This window comes from Jaculus jaculus, chromosome X (genome assembly GCF_020740685.1).
Source record: "Jaculus jaculus isolate mJacJac1 chromosome X, mJacJac1.mat.Y.cur, whole genome shotgun sequence".
Taxonomy (NCBI): Eukaryota; Metazoa; Chordata; class Mammalia; order Rodentia; family Dipodidae; genus Jaculus; species Jaculus jaculus.
In genome coordinates this window covers 54,781,886-54,801,637 of record NC_059125.1, presented here as the reverse complement: position 1 = coordinate 54,801,637, position 19,752 = coordinate 54,781,886, and the positions used below count along the sequence as shown (strand labels likewise).

Sequence of the window (19,752 nt, the reverse complement as noted above, 5' to 3'; positions counted from 1 at the left end):
ACCATCCATGATTTGTCAGGCTTTGTAGGCAACTGCCTTGGCTGCTGAACCATCTCTCCAGCCTAAGAGATCCTATTAAAGATAAAGTGGCAGGCTGGAGATGGCTCAGCGGTTAAGCACTTGCCTATGAGACCTAAGGACCCTGGTTCGAGGCTCAATTCCGCAGGACCCACATAGGCCAGATGCGCAAGGTGGTGCATGCATCTGGAGTTCGTTTGCAGTAGCCGGAGGCCCTGGTGAGCTCTTTCTCACTCTCTCTGCCTCTTTGTCGCTCTCAAATAAAATAAATTTAATATAAAAAAGAATACAAAGTGGAAACTTGGAGTGAGTGGTGGCGCATACTACGAGTTCAAGGCCACTCTGAGATTAAATAATGAATTCTAGGTCAGCCTGGGCTAGAGTGAGACCCTACCTCGATAAAACAAAAACAAACAAACAAACAAAAAAACAAAGCAACAACAAAAAGAATAAAGTGGAGAGTAATTGAGGAAGACGCCCACCTCTGGCCTCCGAGCGCACTGACACGCATTCACCTACGGAGAGACCTACGCACATAGCCCCGCCCCTCCATAGCCTTTGCTCCCGTGGTTCCTCCGCTCCAGAGTGGGAATCCACTGGAAGTCATGACCTCATAAATTCTCCACATCTGGCATTTTGATTCCTGAAAGCGGGATAGACTTTTCTATTGCTCTTGTCTGGCTGCCAAGTCAGCGGAAAAGTAAATCTGCGTTCTGAAGATCGGCTTTTGACGCATTTTGCCTGGCGTAGTCTGCGGAGCGATTGGACGGGCGGAGCGTCACGTGATCTGCACCAGACGATGGCGGGCGCCGGAGAAGACGTGCGCGTGTTGTTTAGGGCTGGCGTCCGCGCCGCGCTGGATGCTTGGTCGGCTTTGCAGGTGAGTGAGGCCGCGGCAGTATTGCAGGTAGAGCCCGGGCAAATACGAGTTTCCTAGGCGAGGCGTCTGAGCCTTGACGGGCCGCTCTAAGCCGCAGGCCACTCTCCCAGAATTTCCATACTTGGGCCTGTGTTCGCAGATCGCTGTGGAGAACGGATTCGGGGGCGTGCACAGCAAGGAGAAGGCCGAATGGCTGGGGAGTGCGGTGGAGGAGTACTTCATGGGCAATGGTGAGTGAGAGCGAGACGCCGCTGTGTCGGGGCGTGGAGTGAGGAGCCCTGTCCTGCATAGCCTACGCTTTCTCTTCAGCGGTTCTCGGTTGGCCTCCGAAAGCGAAGCGGAGTGAATGCAGACTGTGGAATCAGAATCCTGGGTTTCGAGTGTGTTACAGGCCATATATGCCATTAAATGCTATCGCCGATGACGACTCTCTTTTTACCTACTTGAGATTCACTTTTCTAGCTCCTAAAATGGGTGTGAAGTTACCCTACTCATTACTGCCAATAGAATTACGTGAGTCGTGTCGTGTAACTTAAAAATTGTTGGACGAGGGACTGGAGAGGTGGCTGAGCGGTTAAGGTGCTTACCTTCAAAGTTTAAAGACCTAGGTTCGATTCCCCAGGACCCACGTAAGCCACATGCACAAGGTGGCACATGCGTCAGGAGTTTGTTTGCAGTCGCCAGAGGCCCTGGCATGCCCATTGTCTTTCTCTGTGTATCTTTCTCCCTCTCGAGAATAAAAAAAAATACATTTTTTTAAATTGTTGGACCAGAGGTGTAGCTAGCTCAGTGATAAAGCACTTCCCCAACATGCTCAAGGTGTTGAGTTCCACTCCCAGCACTGAAAAAAAAATAAAGCTGCTTCTCCTGAGCTACAGACCAAGTTCAAGACCAGCCTGAGCAATTTAGCAAGATCTGTCTCATAATAAAACATAAATTAATAAAAAGGGTTGGGGATATAGCTGTGTTTACCTATCATATGGGAAACTCAAGGTTCAGTCCTTTGTGTTGTTTATAAAGTAAAAAGCAGATGCAATTAATGTTACTAAGGTCACATCTAAAACTTGGAATGGAGGCATATGTCTATAATCCCAGCACTGGAGAGGCTGAGATAGGAGAATTGCCCCGAGTTTAAGGCCAGCCTGGGCTTCATAGCACAACCCAGCCTTTAAAAAAGAACATTCTAATTTTTTTCCACAACATATTAATGGTTTAGCATTTCTTTCTCTCTTTAGTTTTTATTTTTTCTTATTCTTCGAGGTGGGAATTCACTGTAACCCAAAGCAGAATTGGAATCTACTATATAGTCTCAGGGTGGCCTTGAACTCTCAATCCTACCTGTGCCACCCTGATTCTGGGATTAAAGGCATGCTTCACCACACCCGGCTTCTTTTTAAAACTTTTAAAATTTATTTATTGGAGAGAGAGAAAGGGGCGGATAGAGAGAATGAGCACACCAGGGCCTCTAGCCACTGCAGATGAACTCAAGATGCATGTGACCCTTTGTGAATCTGGCTTTACATGGGTACTGGGGAATCGAACCAGGGTCCTTCTTAGGCTTCACAGGCAAGTGCCTTAACTGCTAAGCCATCTCTGCAGCCTGGTTTTAGCATTTCTTAATTTGGTCCAGCCACACTGTCAGTGTTCAAGCTCAGTAACCACATGTGGGTGCTTTTACAGCAAAGATCTTTCTTTACCTTAGGCTTGTCTTTTGAGGGGTTCCAGCAGAGGAAGTGGTGCATACTATATTTTTATACACTCTTTATTTCCTAGCTTTGAAGGGGATATTGGGCAGAGTCATATCTCGAGAAAGTTTGCTGTCCAGTGAGGGATTCACCCAAGTAAATGGACAGGTACAACACTGAGTGATAGATGTTCTGCTGAAGAAATACTCAGTTCTTGAGGTAGCTGAGCCCGAGGAGGAGGCCTCTCCAGAGAAATGGTGATTGGCCTGGGTCCTCAGATGTGAAAAAGTTAGTAGATAGAGAACCCATAGTTGTGTGGTACAAGGAGATAATGTGTTGTTATATTTTGAAAGTGACAAAGGGCTCTGTTGTAATAAGTGGATGGAAGAATGGAGGAGGGGGTGGGTACAGAGATAACTTACCCCTAAAGGATAATACATGGGAGGCCTTTTATGTGCCTTTGATTTTATTTTTTAGGACAGTGTTTGCAAAAAAAAATGTTTGCAGTGGAACGCTTGTCCAGTTTAGATATTCATGAAGAAAAAAAGCTGGTGTAGTCAAATTATATAAGTTGTTTTCTTCAGCTGCTGCTTTTATTTTTTAACTTTCGGTTTGTTTTGAGACACAGTATCCCTCTGTAGCCCAGGCTGACTATGAATTCATGATCCTCCTGTGTGCTGGGATTTCAGATGTGTGCCACTATGCCAGGCTTTGTTTCCCATTAGCTTTCTATAGCCAGCTTTCCTTAAAGCTCAACAGAACCAGGCTGGGGATATAACTCAGTTGTTAGGCTGCTTGCCTAGTATGCATGAAGCTCTGGGTTCAATCTCCAGCCCCATATAAACAGAACATGGAGGTACATGCCTGTTATCTCAATACTGGAGAGGTAGGGAAAGGAGTATCACCATAGTGAGTTTTGAGGTCAGCCTGACCTACATGAGACCCTGTCTAAAAAACAACAATAAAAATCCCAGCAGTAGCGATGTTTCCTAAAGTACTTTATGATAAAATTCATGGGCAGCTGCTGAAGGCAGTAATAGGATGATGTTTGCTGAAGTAAAGCAGGGGCAATGGAGAAAAGAGTGCTTGGCTGAGCAAGAAGTTAACATACAATAAAAGGCAAGTTTCTGGTTTGGCAAGATGAATTAGATCTCTTTCATGGAGATAGAGGAACCCTGGAAGTTCAGAGGGTAGGTGTTGGATAATGGGGACCTGAGCCACCTGTAAAACATCTGGGCATACAAGTAGCCTAAGTCAAGAGACAGGTAGCTGAAGGGTACTAGAGTTGAGTTGTAAAGATGAGCTCTCTTAGAGAAAGAACACTTATAGGGAAGAGGAAGCTATTTTCTTTTATCTTTTCCTTCTTTAAAATTTTTATTTATTTGTGAGGGAGAAAGAGGCAGAGAGAGAGAGAGAGAATGGGTGTGCCAGGGCCTCCACCCACTGCAGACAAACTCCAGACACAGGCACCACCTTGTGTATCTGGCCTACATGGGTCCTGGGGAATTGGACCTGGGTCCTTTCGCTTTATAGGCAGGGGACTTAACCACTAAGCCATCTTTACAGCCCACTGTCATCTTTTTCCTAGTCCAGGATGACCTGGAACTCACTGTGTTCCCCCAGGCTGGCTTCAAACTCTTACTTCAGTCTTCCAAGTTTTGAGATTAAAGGTGTGTGCTACTATCCCTGGCTAGGAACCTATTTTGTTTCAGAAAAAGTATAGATCTTAAGAAAATGGATGTCCAGAGATCAGGGTGTGGCCAGAGTTACACATTAGGTGGTCGGTTATTGAGAATATGATTTCATCATTGGAAGCATCACATCCAGCTGAGTGTGTAGCTCAATGATAGAGTGCTTGCCTAGCATGTGCCAAGCCCTGGGTTTGTTGTCTAATGCCATAAGAAAAAAGGAAGTACCATCTCCACTTCTGTGTATCCAATTAGTCTATAGCCTTCCTTATCAGTGCAGCCACAGCTGTGACCTTCGGTTCCGAAGTGATGCATATTTACATGAGTTGTGTAACTTTTAGGAGGCCCTATTAGCCTCACTTTACAGATAAGAAATCCGAGGCTTAGAGTGAGGAATAAGCACATCCCCTAGAGATAAGGTAGGCAAGGTAAAAGAGTCTTTAGGTGAGTGAAAATTCAGTTTGGCACTTTACCTACCAACCAAAGCCCCACCAAGTAGGCATTGAATAATGGTGGGCAGGGCTGATGAAGTTGGCTGGTCTTTGACTAAAAGGCCCTGTCCTTTCCTACTTAGCTGACTTGGAGCTAGAAGAGATAGAAGACTTCCTCGGGGAGCTGATGAACACTGAGTTTGATACAGTTGTGGAAGATGGGAGTCTGCCCCAGGTGAGCTTATTGTGGACAAAGTCTACCTATCTGCAGTCTTTTCTTCTCCCCAGTGTTTTGGGCCAAGACTCCTTATTGTAACCTTGCTTTTACACAAAACTCTAATATTCCCTGTTGCCTAGAGTCTGGCCAGGTAAAGTACTGCTTCTCTCCTCCATCCCAAGGGCAAGTTGGGTCAAATCGATTTCAACCCTTACTCTGGTTAACGATCCTCCACTGATGAGATTGCCTTCTCTTTTGCACCTTCTGTCCTTTTTAGTGGTTTTCCTGTTGCTGTTTTTCTTGAGGTAGGGTCTCACTCTGTAGTTCTAGGCTAGCCATGATCTCAGTGATCCTCCTACCTCTGCCTCCCAAGTGCTGGGATTAAGGGCATGTGCCACCATGCCTGGCTGTTTTCTTGTGTTTTTTTTTTTTTAATTTTCTTTTTTATTAGTTTTCTATTTTGCAAGTACAGGCAGTTTGGTACCATAATTATGCTCATCTGTGACCCATCCCTTCCCCATTGGCCCCTCCTTGTTGAGGTATATGGGTCATGCATTGTGTTAGCCCAGTTATTGGTACAATGAATGTCTCTGCATATCATGACCCAACATGTGGCTCTGACATTCTTTCTGCCCCCTCTTTGCAAGGTTTCCCTGGGCCATGTTGGGGGCCTCTGGCTCTCTGATTTGGTAGGCGTTGATTTTTCTCTGTGTTGGTCTCCTTCCCCCTTGTGCTGGTATCCTGTTGTTTGTTTTGTTTTTTTGAAACAAGGTCTCATCCTGTAGCCCAGATTAGCCTTTAATTCATGGCTATCCTCCTGTCTCCCAGGTGTTTACAAGCACGTTTCTGGTGCTGTGTCTGTTAGGAGGCCCTCCTTAAAGACTTGATATGTTTCATTAGTGAGCTTTTTTTTTTTTTTTTTTTTTTTTTTTTTTTTGTAGAGACCATATCTCACTTTGAGCCAAGTTGGTCTCAGACATCTTTAGCCTCACAAGTGCTTGAATTACAGGCGTCCATCAACATGCTTAGCTACAATGGTGAACTTCTTAGAAAGGAAAGAGCCTTATCTCTTCTGGAAAGTTCCAACCCCTTCCCTATTTTTGCTATAAAAAGGCTGGTTGTATGGTAGATTCGCTAGACAATCTAAGCTAGTTGAATGTTTCCTTGGTAGGTGAGCCAGCAGCTGCAGACCATGTTCTGCCATTTCCAAAAGGGCGATGTTGCTGCTCTGAGGGAAATGACCTCTCACATCACTCAAAAAAAGTGCAAAATCACAGCCACTACACTTATGCCAGCCGGAGAGAGTGATGTGGATGAAGATGATGTGGACAGCGTGGAAGAGATGGAGGTGACAGAGTTGCCTGTGAGTGGGGGAATATAGATGTTTTTAACTTTCTGGGTGTGCACCTGATGGTTGTTGATGGTATTATCAAGTGGGATATTGCACATAGCCGGTCATGAAAAGTTGGGAACAGAGCCTCGGTAAAGTATTTAGTACTCTCATATTTTTCTTCCAGGTCACAGCTACAAATGATGGGGCTGCTATGGATGGGGTCTGTCCCCAGCCTGAATCCTCTCAACCAGACACCCAGACTATTAAGGAAGAGGATATAGTGGAAGATGGTTGGACCATTGTGCGGAGGAAGAAGTGAATGGTGCTGGAAATTGTTTTGGCCTTTGTTAGTTGTTCTGAGACTTATTTATAGGGACTGTTTTGGAGGGCTCTAGACCTCATTACTGGTTACTGTGTCCCCACCATGTATCCCTGTCCAACTCCTTCAAAGGGAAGAAAAGGCCTGAGGGTCTTGGTTGGGGTGATGGAACCTGGTCCATTGTAGCCCTTTGAACCTTAAGGTACCATCTCAATGATGGGGCCAGGTTTCCCAGCACAGTGCCTCTTGGGTGCCATGTAAAGAGGGGGGATAAGTGTGGGCATGGTTGGAGGAGAATAGTCATACTGCAGGACAGTAGGTGGGTACATTTGTGGAAAGGAGTCCCACACTTATGTGCTGACTGGCCAGGAATAGTGAGCTGAACATGCAGGTGGCAGAGAGGATGGTTGAAGTAAACAAATGTCCTAGTGCTGCCTCTTCTAACCCCCAGCTTCCCCCAGAGCAACTCCTGTCCCTGTCCAGAACTTGCATCCTTCTAAGTGTTCCTGCCTTGAGTGTCCCCAAATTGTAAAACCTTGGTTAAATGGTTAAGTTAGCTGAGTGGGACTGTTTGCTGTTTTTTTGTTTAAGTCCAGGGATGAGGCTTAAGACCTTAGTAATACAATACCTTCTTGTTTAATCTGTGACTTGACCTTGGAATCAGCTTTGTGAGAGCTGAGTTTCTGAGTTCAGCAAGAGAGAGGTTTCTGGACCCACCTTTGAAACACATAAATGGATGGACCATAACAGTGCTCTGAAAGTTACTGTAAGCCTGAAATAAACTGTATTTTTCTTTAAAAAACAAAGAGTATCCATTGTCCTCCCCCATTCCCCTGTCCTGCCCAGTGGCCCTGCCATGGGTTTGGACGATAAAATACTGGATTGCTTTGGGGTTGGGTAGAAGCTTATACGCTGTGGGAGAGGCAGGAAGGGTTTAGTCACCATCCCATGTGAAGTACATGTAAAGACACTGGCTGAGGAGGCAAGGGGTGATCTGGGCCCCAGGGTCAGTGGCAGAGCTGGCACTTGAATCCAGGTCTCCTGCCTCTGGTGCTTTTGGAAGGAATTGGGTAGAGGCAGGATTTGTGGGGTGTTAGGAGGAAACAGCCTAATTTGGGTGGGTCTAGCAATACCTCCCACCTTCCCTGGGGGTGCAGAAATTTTAAAAAATTAACTTCCCCGTAGGAATATTCTTTAAAAGCCTCCGTTTTGTGAAAAGATGAATTAAAAAAACCCAAAACCCAGCATTTGGGATTCAAAGTGCCCATGATGGGAGTTCAAGTATTGATTGCTGGGAGGGGGCTGGAGCCCCCAATAGGACATGGGCAGCTGGAGTGTGGAGTAGGGGCTTCCCATTCCCCCCACACCCTCTAGGTCTTGTCACGGGTCTGAGGGGCTTCAAGAGGCTCAGCAGTGGCCCCTGAAGCTGCCACCAATGCCTCTTCCATCTCCCTGTCCTCAGACAGTACAGGCCCTGGGCAGAAGGTGTCCCCACGGCCTGCCCTGCCAAGCACAGCCATCCAGCGCCTCTGGAGCTCCTCTGTCTCCGGGCTGAAGTACCAGCTTAGGTGGCTCTGTGTGATCTTGAAGACGTGCCTTCTGTCAGGCCTCTCCCCTGCCTCAGGAGGCCCCACCTCGAAGCCAATGAGGGGTAGGCTGCGTTGGGCTTTCACATCCTGGGGAGGAAAGATAGAGCTGGAGTCACCTTGGACTGGACCTTCCCCTCCACCCTAGCCAACTAGCATTATTACATCTAGCCCTTTTTTGCCCTTTTCCTGTTGAAAAACCTTCCTTGCCTTCACTATAACAAGCAGGAAAATGTCTGATCTGAGACTAGAATGCAGGCTGGTTCAAATACCCATCTCCTCCCATACTCCAAACCAAGTGGCCTAGTCGCCTTAGCATTGACTGCCCACCTCACCATAGTTTTCCTCCCATATCTTGGCTCACAGTCACTCTATTTCTAGCTAGTCTTTGTCACAGAAGGGTTGGGGTTCTGAGTCCCCCTTAGCTAGGCTTACCCTGTTTCCCCAAAGCTAAGGAGAAGACAAGCGGTCGAGAGAAGGGTCAGCCTGGCTTTGCCAGGTGGCTAAAACAAAACAACAACAAAAACCTTGAAGTAGGATGCACACCTGAGGGGCTCCATAGATATACAGCACCAAAGGTTCATTCTCGGGGACCACGAACCATGCCTTGTGCCATCCTTTCCCACCCTTCTCCATGTAGTGCAGGAAGCTGCAGATGACGCTGTTCTCAGCAGCCACCGAGGCCTGTTTCTGTGATCAGAGATAGGGAAGATGTCAATGCTGACAAAAGGCCTAACTCCTCCTTGCTTAAACAGCCCCAAAGTGTTTCGACTGCTCGTCCCGTGTCTTAGATGAAGACAGAGAAGCATAGGTGACAGAAATTTGACTGTTGTCACCCAGTGACTGGTAGAATTGAGATTCAAAGCTAGGCTTGGCTGCTGCCTCTTAACTGTCATTGGAAGGGGTGTGCAGATCTGAGGGATCACTGCAATACTGCTTGAGCAGTCTTCAGTCTGTTCCTCAAGTCACACATTTACACCTCACCCTTTTCAACTTTCCATCACACATCCATTGCCTACACTTTGCAAGAGGCCATCGGACGTTGTGATGGGGAGTAAGGGTCTTGGTTAATGTAGTCTGGCTCACTGTCTCAGCTGTAGATGAAAAGTGAAGGACCCAGAGAGCATAGAGGCTCTGGGAGGATTAAATGAATTAACATAAAAACATTTAGAGGCCAGCCATGGTGGTGCACACCTTTAATCCCAGCAGTTGGGAGGCAGATTTAGGAGGCCTGCCTTGAGTTCCTGGCTACCCTGGTCAGCCTGGGCTAGGGTGAGACCCTACATTGAAAAACCAGTAGTTCCTGGCACAGTGTAAGCCCCTTTGGTTTATAGTTTTGATACTTATTTTTATTTATTTGACAGAAAGAGAGAGAATGGGCACGCCAGGGCCTCCAGCACTGCACACGAACTCCAGATGCATATACTCCCTTGTGCATCTGACTAACGTGGATCCTGGGGAATCGAACCTTTGTCCTTTGGCTTTGCAGGCAATAGCCTTAACCACTAAACCATCCCTCCACCCCCCCCTCTTTGGTTTATTTTTAAGTAAACAAATATCTTGTTTACATTAAAACAACCCCCCCCAAAAAAAGAATAAGCCTTGAGAGATGGCTCAGAGGCTAAGGCACCTGCTTGTGAAGTACAACTGCCTGGATTCGATTCCCCAGTACCCACATGAAGCTAGATGTACAAAGTGGCACATGCATCTAGAGTTCATTTGCAGTGGCTAGAGGCTCTGTCACGCCCATTCATGTGTGTTTGTATGTGTGTCTATATCTATCTGTCTTTCTGTTTCTTGCTCTCTGCTTGCAAATAAATTAAAATATTAAAAAAACAAAATGGGGCCGGCCATGGTGGGAGGGGGAGAGAGAGAGAATGGGTGCACCATGGCCTCCATCCACTGCAAAAGAAGTCTAGATGTGTGTGCCCCCTTGTGCAGCTGGCTAACATGGGTCCTGGGGAATTGAACCTGGGTCCTTTGGCTTTGCAGGCAAATGCCTTAATTGCTAATCCATTGCTCCAGCCCTAAAAAAAAAAATTTTTAAAAAGGTCAGGGAACTGGGCGTGGTGGTGCCCGCCTTTAATCCCAGCACTCGGGAGGCAGAGGTAGGAGGATTGCCATGAGTTCGAGACCACCCTGAGACTCCATAGTGGATTCCAGGTCAGCCTGGGCTAGAGTGAGACCCTACCTCAAAAAAAAAAAAGGTCAGGGAGGAAAATGATGGTACCAACACATGTGTCCATACAGAGTATATTCATAATACAATATATAAAAGCTTTTAAAAACAAGTGGACAGAAGCCAGGCGTGGTGGCACACACCTTTAATCCCAGTACTTGGGAGGCAGAGGGAGGAAGGTGGCCAAGAGTTTGAGGCCACTCTGAGACTACATAGTGGATTCCGGGTCAGCTTGGGCTAGAGTGAGACCATCACTTGGGAAAAAAAAGGTAGACAGCGTCTTGAGGAATGACTCTTGAGTTTGTCCTCTAGCCTTCACAGGCAATTGTACATACATGTACACACACACACAGTTAAAACAATCCTAGAATATGATGGAGGATCAAGTTCAAGGCTCGCCTAGACTGTACAGTGAAATCCTGATTCAAAAAGACAACCCATAAGTGAGGTAACCCAAGCCCAGAAAGCCAAGTGCCACATGTTCTCCCTCATATGTGGATCCTAGCGACAGATGACTGGGCTTCTGCGTGAGAAGGAAAATACTTAGTAGCAGAGACCAGTAAGTTAAAAAGGAGATATAAAGGGAAGAGAGGAGGGTACTTAATAGGTTGGTATTGTATATATGTAAGTACAATGATTGAGATGGGGAGGTAATATGATGGAGAATGGAATTTCAAAGGGGAAAGTGTGGGGGGGAGGATATTACCATGGGATTTTTATTTTTTTGGTTTTTCGAGGTAGGGTCTCACTCTAGCCCAGGCTGACCTGGAATTCACTAGGAGTCTCAGGGTGGCCTCGAACTCATGGTGATCCTCCTATCTCTGCCTCCTGAGTGCTGGGATTAAAGGCATGCGCCACCACGCCCGGCTACCATGGGATATTTTTTATAATCATGAAAAACGTTGATAAAAATGTGAAAAAAAAAGACAACCCAAAATCTAACTATTACAATTGACTGTATAACTTAGCCAAATAACCTCTTTGGGCTTCAGTTTCTTCATTTGTAAACTAGGGATAAGAGCATGGCAGAGGGGCTGGAGAGATGACTCAGTGAGAAAGAGCCTTGCTGTAGAAGCATGAGGGCCTGAATTGCCCTGAGTTCATCTTCCAGCACCCATGTAAACCACATTGCCACACACCTGCAACCCCAGATCTACAAGGAAGGGAGGTTAGAATTGCTGGGGCTCGCTGGTCAGCTGGTCTGACCTGCAGCTCCAGGTTCAGTGTGAGTCTCCACCTGCAGGAAACACGCAGATAAGCAATAGAAGAAGCACACCTGAAGTTTTCCTCTGGCCTCAATGAGCACAACTATACACACACGGGCACACATCACACATGCAAAGCATGGGTAGTCACTGTGAGGATTAAGTGCGTGAAGTACTTCACCCGATCGTCAGCCTCCTCAGTCCCACTGGATTAGTAGCTGGGGCACATGTGCGGGATGGTTACTTAAGAACGAACCTAGCTCTTACCTCCAGGATAGACCTCCTACGCTGGGGTGTATGCTGGCTGCAGGCTGGACTGCTCCCAGGCACCCCATGCAAGGCCACGTAGCAATCAGTGCACACACGGTTGGAGCGGTTGTTGTCATAGATGAGGCGGGCCCGGAACTCGGAGCACTTCCCACAAACCACCTGTGGTAGCGAGTGAGCAAAAGCAGCCTGATTGTGGTGGATGTTTCCCTTTAGTGTACCAACTACCACAGCAGACTTGCAGCCTCTTCCCACTTGGAGTATACCCACTGAAATGTGGGCCTCTGGGCTGTTAGCCTGTCCCTACCTTAGCTCTGCCCCTGCCACCCAACACTCACATGCCCACAGGCCTTGCAGTGATGCCTGCGTTTGGTGATGGAATTGAAGGGCTCCTGGCAGCGCATGCACATGGTGACTTCCTTTTCCCGGATAGGCGTAGGTGCCCTCTTCCCAAGATCCACGTTCTAGGCGAAGGGTCAGATCCCAGGTCAGAAACACTTCCTCCTGAGCCCAATCCAGCCAGCCCTCGCCCCTACTCCAAGGCTTGGATCATCATGGGGTGGGGGGCACATACATTCAGAAATCTGCCTCTGCTCCTACCTAAGTGTGCTAACAGAGATGTTACTTTCACTTTCCCCAGTGACTTCTCTGCAGTCCTCACAGCAGAAAACTGCTTCTGAGAGCCTGCTCTGCCTAGTCTTGTCTATCTGGGAAGGAGGGAGGATCATCTCAAGGGAAGGTGGGAACTGTGAGGCCTGGAAGGGGTCCTAGTGCAGGGGGAGACTGGGGACCCTTACTGGAGAGTTGGGGGGAGTGTCTTCATCTTCCCTGTTCGTTGAGTTCAATAGTTTGAATGTCTCCAGGGTTTGTTCATGCTTTAGGAGGGTGGAGTTGATGGCCTGGTGGGGAAGTGTGAGAAATGAGAGGTCAGATCACTCACCAAGCTTACCCATTTCCACCCTCACAGGACCTACCCTCTGCCTTAGGCTGCAGTCAGAACAACTATTTTCTAGACCCATCTCTACCCCTGCCAGACATAATACCCTGGAAACAATCGCTCCCTAAATCCAGATGTCAGTCTGTAATAATTATAAAATGAGAGAAAGGAAATGGTGGCTAGAAAAACATCAGGCAAAAAAACAGTAACAACAATAACAAAAAACCATCAGCACAGCCTTCCTGACTGCTGGCTGGGCTTATACAGATTGACTCATTCGGGAGCTAGCTTCCTAAAAGAATTTGTGAGTTTCTGCTTAAGCTCAGGTCCTCAGTTTTCTTATAGGTAAAACCATGTTAGTAAAGTTTCTTGGAAGGCAGGTATCTGGGCACATTCTAGTCAGATACAAGTTTTGTGGGAGAAACTATCATCTTCTAAGAGATCTATCTGTTAATACTCTTCCAGCCCCCTGCCATAAAGCTTTCTTGGATGTTGTTACCTGGACCCAGTCTTTCTTCTCCTCCTCAGTCCTTGTGGGGGAGAAAAGAAAAATGTTGGGTTAGGCAGGCCAACAAAAAGCAAATGGAATGGTAGAAAGCAGGTATTTTGGGGTTATACCAACCTAGGCTTCACCCTCTGCTTCTTCACTTATAATTATGTGACCTGGGGCAAGTCACATAGCCTGTGTGAGTTCATTTATTTATTTTTATTTGTTTGGTTTTACAAGTAACGTTTCACTCTAGCCCAGGCTGACCTGGAATTCACTATGTAGTCTTAGGCTGGACTTGAACTCACAACAATCCTCCTACCTCTGCCTCCTGAGTGCTGGGATTAAAGGCATGTGCCACCATGCCTGGCTTTGAGGTTTTTTTTTTTTATATTTTAAAAATTTATTTATTTAGAGAGAGTGAGTGTGTGTATGGGTGTTCCAGAGCCTCCAGTCAATGCAAATGAACTCCAGATGTATGCACCACTTTGTGCATCTAATTTTAAGTGGGTACTGGTGAGTCAAACACTAACCATCAGGCTTTGCCATCAAACCTTTAAAGTGCCTTTAACCATTGAACCATCTCCTCAGCCCTGTCAGGGCTTATTTATTGGACAATTATTAATGCCTTCCAGAGCCCACGCTAGGAACTCAGTCCTTAGAGAAGACCCTGCCTTCAGGGAGCTCATGGTGCACTAGAGATGACAGACCAGAACAACACAGGAGATCAGTTCTGAGTCTAGGTGAAACTAGGGTGGAGGAGCCCAAAGGAGGAGACAAGCCTCAGTCTGATGTTTGAGGGGAGGATTTTATGAAAGGTTTCCTCAGGAAAGTGCCAGGCCTCAGATGGAAGGGTAAAGTCTGAGGTGGAGTATGGAACATACATGGAATCATAAAAATTTCCTGGGTGGGCTGGAGAGATGGCTTAGCAGTTAAGGTGCTTTCCTGCAAAGGCTAAAAACACATGTTTGAATCGCCAGGTCCTACATGGTGCAATGATGCAAGCATGCAATGTTGCACATGTGCCACAAGGGGGCACACACATCTGGAGTTTCCACAAAGGCTGACAGACCCTGGCATGCCCATTTTCTCTCTCTCTCTCTCTCTCTCTCTCTCTCTCTCTCTCTCTCTGCCTCTTTCTCTGTCTCTCTCTCAAAACTAAAATTTTCCTGGGGCTGGAGAGAGGGCTTACTGGTTAAGGTGTTTGCCTGTGAAGCCAAAGGACTCAGGTTCGATTCCCCAGGACCTACGTAAACTAGATGCACAAGGGGGCACATACACATACATCTGGAATTTGTTTGCAGTGGCTGGAGGCCCTGGCGTGCCCATTCTCTCTCCGTCTCTCCTCTTTCAAACAAATAAAATATATTTTTAAAAATTCCTATTGCCGGGCATGGTAGCACATGCCTCTAATCCCAGCACTTGGGAGGCTGGGAGTTTAAGGCCACCCTGAGACTACATAGTGAATTCCAGTTCAGCCTGGGCCAAACAAGACCCAACCTCAAAATAAATAAATAAATAAATAAATAAAATCAAATAATAAAATTTCCTGTTGCTAAGATGCCAATTTTGCGAGGGGAGGTTATTTTGTTTTCACTTTTAAAATGGAGATGCTGCTTATCACTGTGTTGTTCCGACCATCAATGAGATGATCAAGAAAGTGCAGGCTCAGTCAATGTAACCTCCCCTGCGCCTCTTTGCTTTGCTTTCCTGACTCTTCTGCTGCCTTGCATTTTCCAAGGCTTCTGCCCTGGTACAGCCTATCAACCACCCAATAGACTTTCTGATGACTCCCATCTAGACGATTTGTTTTTAAATATATATATATATATTTTATTTTTGGCTGAAGGGATGGCTTAGCGGTTAAGGTGTTTTCCTGCAAAGCAAAAGGACACAGGTTCCATTCCCCAAGACCCACATTAGTCAGATGCACAAAGGGGTACGTGTGTCTGGAGTTTGTTTGCAGTGGCTGGAGGCCCTGGTGCACTCATTCTCTCCCTCTCCCTCTTTCTGTCAAATAAATAAAAATAAAATTAAAAAAAAAATATTTTTATTTTCTTCTCTGTCACTCTCTGCTGGGAAATAAACAATTAAAATGGATGGCTGGGGCTGGAGAGATGGCTCAAAGGTTAAGGTACTTGCCTACAAAGTCTAATGACCTGGGTTCTATTTCCCAGTGCCCACATAAAGCCAGATGCACAGTAGCACATTCATCTGAAATTCATTTGTGTGGCTGGAGGGCCTGACGTGCTCAATCTCTGTCTGTCTCTCTCTCTTAAAAATAAATTAAGCCAGGCGTGGTGGCACACGCCTTTAATCCCAGCACCCGGGAGTCAGAGGTAGGAGGATCGCCGTGAGTTCGAGGCCACCCTGAGACTACATAATGAATTCCAGGAGAGCCTGAGCTAGAGTGAAACCCTACCTCAAAAAACAAAACAAAACAAAAAATAATAATAAATAAATTAATGTTTGAAATAAATATTTAAAAATTACTTTCTAATTACAAAAAGGGGGCCAGAGAGATGGCTCATTTTTCTGGAGTTTGTTTGCAGTGGCAAGTGGCCCTAGTCCACCCATTCATTCTCTCTCTCTTTACCTGCTTGCAAAATAAACAATAAATACTTTATTTTTAAGGTGGTACATGTGTCTGAGTTCATTTATGTCATTATGGTAGGAGGATCATTTTAAGTTTAAGGCCATCCTGACAACATACTGAATTCCAGGTCAGCCTGGACTAGAGTGAGACACTACCTCAAAAAAAAAAATCTTTATGAAACCCCTCACTATGTACAATGAACACATGTGATAGTTAAGGTGTTGTCAACTTGATCTGTTTAGTAATCCACAGGCTGCTTCTAGGAAGGATCAACTAAAGGAGGAGGTCTTTCTCCCAGGGTGAGCCCTTCCCCCAGAGTGGGCAGCCCGCTCAGAGGGGGACTTGATATAAGGAAGATCTGGGTAGAAGAGTTCCCTTTTCCTTCCTTCCTTCCACTTGGCTGCCGGAGCTGCTCCCTACCTTCTAGCGTGGATTGAAGACCAGTGCGGACTAAAGACCAACATCAACTGAAGACCCACGTGGATCGAAACCCAGCGGCTCCTCAGGAGGCCTCCAGGCTTTCCGGCACCATCTGCAGTGCCGGTGGGGACTGCTGAGGCATCTGGCCACGTGGACTGAGCAGCGACCAGGTTCGGTGATTCTCAGGCCTGCAACTGCTATTGGACTACTGTAAGCTAACCCAATAAATTCCCTTTATAAAATAATTCATTCTAGTAATTCTGTTCCTCTAGAGAACCCTGACTAATACAACACACCCCAATAAAAATTATTTAAGCCATTGGATTGGTGGATGACTAGAGGGATAAAAATTTAAGAAAGTCAATACAGGGCAGGAGAGTTGGCTCATTGATTAAAGGTATTTGCTTGCAAACCTTGATGACCCAGTTAAATTCCCCAGCACCCAAGTAAAGTCAGGTGCACAAAGTGATGCACATATCTGGAGCATTTTTGCAGTGGCAGGTAGCCCTGGTGTGCCTATACTCACTCTCCTTTCCTTCCTTCCTTCCTTCTTTCTTTCTTCCCTTCTTTTTTTATTTTGCTTTCTCTCTCAAATAAATAATTTTTAAAAAAGAAAGTAAAATTGCCTGCAAAGCCAAAGGACCAAGGTTTGATTCCCAGGACCCACGTAGGTCAAATACACAAGGTAGCACAATATCTGGAGTTTGCTTGCGGTGGTTGGAGGCCCTGGCATGCCCATTCTCTTTTTGTCTTTCTCTTTTAAATAAATTAAAACAATTAATATTTTTAAAAGAAAGTAAAAGCTGGGTGTGGTGGTACACTCCTCTAATCCCAGCACTCAGGAGGCAGAAGTAGAAGGATCATCATGAGTTTGAGACCACCCTGAGACTATATAGTGAATTCCAGGTCAGCCTGGGCTAGAGTGAGACCCTACCTTGAAAAATCAAAATAAATAAATAAGTTAACACTTGTAGAATCTAAATAGTGAGCTTATGAGTGTTCACTGTGTAACTTTGATTTTTCTGTATTTCAGAAAACTTTCCTTTTGTGGTAGGGTCTCACTCTGGTCCAGGCTGACCTGAAATTCACTATATAGTCTCAGGTTGGCCTCGAACTTGCAGTGATCCTCCTAACTCTGGTCCCACGTGCTGGGATTAAAGGTGTGCGCCACCACACCTGGCCAGAAAACATTTTTTTTGTTGTTGTTTTTTGAGGTACGGTCTCACTCTAGCTCAGGCTGACCTTCAATTCACCATGTATTCTCAGGATGGCCTCAAACTCATGGTGATCGTCCTATCTCCCGAGTGCTGGGATTAAAGGCATGCACCACCACAACGGGCTCAGAAAACTAATAAATTCTGGAAGGGAGAGCCCACAAGAGGGTTTTGACAACAGTTAGCAGAAGATATATGATGTGGTAGTGTTCTAAGAAATTAAAAAATTTTTATTTTGACTGTTTTTTTTTTGTTTGTTTGTTTTGAGGTAGGGTCTCGCTCTAGCCCAGGCTGACCTGGAATTCATTATGTAGTTTCAGGGTGGCTTTGAACTCACAGCGATCCTCCTACCTCTGCCTCCCCAGCATTGAGATTAAAAGCGTGCGCCACCACGTCCGGCCTGACTATATTATTTTTCAGATTAGTTCTTCTTTATACTTTTCAATTTGTAATTTCTTTGCAGTGAAAAAAAATGTTACTTTTGGTTTTTAAGAATCACAACAATTTAAAAATTAAAAAAAAAGAAAAACATAAATTGAAAAAAAAAAAGAATCACAATACTTTTGATCCTATCTCTATATATGTAAGTATATAGGGATGAAGTATCCTAACATCTGTAAGTGACTGTAACATGGTTCAGCAAAGACTGGGGAGAAGCTCAGTCAGTAAAGTGCTAGCATGAAGACCTGAGTTCAATCCACAGAACTGATGAAAAAATGATGGATGTGGTGGAATGCTCCTGAAATTCCAGCCTTGGGGAAGCACAGACAGAAGGATCCCTGGCATTCACTAGTCTCATTGGTGAGCTGAAGGCTAGTAAGATTCTGTCTCAAAAAAAGTAGACGTACCACCCCTCATGCCTCAGCTGGCGCACAGGTGAAACTAGGAGGAACTGGTGAAATGAGCAAGAATGCTCCTTCAATGGTGAGCCTGACAATTTGTGCCAGGGTGATAGAGATGGACACTTAGGTCAGGACAAAAATGGAGTTACATCAGGAGAGCAAAGTGAATCATCCACATTCCTCAGGAAATTGTCTAGCCATTATCCCGTCTCTGCCTAACAACGCTCCAAGTCTAGATTTACTGTATCCCCATCTCTCACTGGGTCACTTTCTGGTCTCACCCTACGGCTGATGTAGAACAGAGATTTACTGCCCCAACAAAGAAATTCCTTCCCTTCCTCACCTTCCCCCAACTGAAGAGCATATAAAGCCCACTGTCTGTAACCCCAAGCTGACTGCTTCGCTCTTGAGAGTCAGTCCTGGCATCTTGTGATTTTCCCCCTAATAAAAACTTCCATCTTTGCCTCAGAGTGGTTTCCGTGGTCCTTGGTCATTCCTGAATGTTACAGACACTGAGGATACTCAAAGCATACCAAAACAGAAGTACAGAAGCTGCTGAGAGCTCAACACTAAAGTAGACTTAAAGCACACCCACTATGGCTCAGGGAGTTTTGTGGAAGAGGAGGCGGAAAGACTGTAAGAGACACAGGGTGGTCAGGAGCACAGATGCCAGAACCGCAGCTCTGATCTTTTTTACCTGGATCAAAGCCAAGGTGTACAACTGTTCTGTGCCTCTATTTCCTCATCTTTAAAGAGGTTGATGTTATTCAGATGTGGTGGTTTACACCTATATTTTTAAATTAAGTTCCTCTGATAAGTGGTTGAAAATTTTACACGTTATTAAAAAAAAAACCCTGATATATGTAAATAGAAGAACAGACTAATGGGGGTGAAAAGGACAGGTGAAGAGACTAAGTAAAGGAAAGGTGGAGGGAGGCTAATCAAAATCTAAGAGGATATAAATAAGTCATATGGAAACCTACTTTTTGGGACAATGGAACACTCAGGAGCCACAGATTGTTACTAGAAGATTTTTGGTGCCAGGGATGGGATACCTTCCAGTGAGTTGTTAGCCAGGGAGGTCCCTGAACCCCCAAAACATTACAGGCCTTTGCTGAGGCCACCAGGAATAGATGGTGAGATGCTATTGCTGAAGACTCCACATACTTGGGCTGCAAGGTCACTGAGAAATCCCGCTGATAACCTGCTCCATGTAGACCAGCTGACAGAAAGCTGGAAGAAGCCATTCTACATGTAGTTGAATGGGAGAAAGAGATACCACCAGTGAAGATACTCAACAGTGGACACTGCAAGCCTTATATTGGGCTAGGCAGGCCAAATGAGCCAATGGGTGCAATAGTGGCATGTCTGTCATGGTGGAAACCAACTGCCCTGTAATTGGACTGGAGGCCCGCTCTATGGGAGGGAACACATCCCTGATACTGAAA

At 45.8% G+C, this 19,752-nt stretch overlaps 2 protein-coding genes across 2 annotated transcripts in view; one reads left to right on the top strand and one right to left on the bottom strand.

Moving 5' to 3' along the window:
• Positions 1-745: 745 nt before the first annotated feature.
• Positions 746-7,377, top strand: Tsr2 (TSR2 ribosome maturation factor). The gene is made up of 5 exons (XM_045140114.1): positions 746-898; positions 1,038-1,128; positions 4,846-4,937; positions 6,091-6,282; positions 6,437-7,377. The coding sequence occupies exons 1-5, from the start codon at positions 818-820 to the stop codon at positions 6,569-6,571; spliced, it is 591 nt and encodes a 196-aa protein (XP_044996049.1). The 5' UTR covers positions 746-817; the 3' UTR covers positions 6,572-7,377.
• Positions 7,333-19,752, bottom strand: part of Fgd1 (FYVE, RhoGEF and PH domain containing 1) — a 52,028-nt gene continuing 39,608 nt past the window's right edge. The window contains exons 13-18 of the mRNA XM_004670037.2: positions 13,245-13,275; positions 12,606-12,707; positions 12,147-12,272; positions 11,809-11,970; positions 8,704-8,847; positions 7,333-8,247 (exon numbers count right to left, since the gene is read on the bottom strand). Of these exons, the coding sequence (XP_004670094.2) occupies positions 7,942-8,247; positions 8,704-8,847; positions 11,809-11,970; positions 12,147-12,272; positions 12,606-12,707; positions 13,245-13,275 (871 nt within the window). The 3' untranslated portion in view covers positions 7,333-7,941. The remainder of the gene's footprint in view (positions 8,248-8,703; positions 8,848-11,808; positions 11,971-12,146; positions 12,273-12,605; positions 12,708-13,244; positions 13,276-19,752) is intronic.

Coding starts and splice junctions, on each gene's coding strand:
- Tsr2 (XM_045140114.1), top strand. CDS start 818: ATGGCGGGCGCCGGAGAAGACGTGCGCGTGTTGTTTAGGGCTGGCGTC. Junction 4,938..6,090: donor AAGATGGGAGTCTGCCCCAG/GTGAGCTTATTG, acceptor TTTCCTTGGTAG/GTGAGCCAGCAGCTGCAGAC. Junction 6,283..6,436: donor TGGAGGTGACAGAGTTGCCT/GTGAGTGGGGGA, acceptor TTTTTCTTCCAG/GTCACAGCTACAAATGATGG.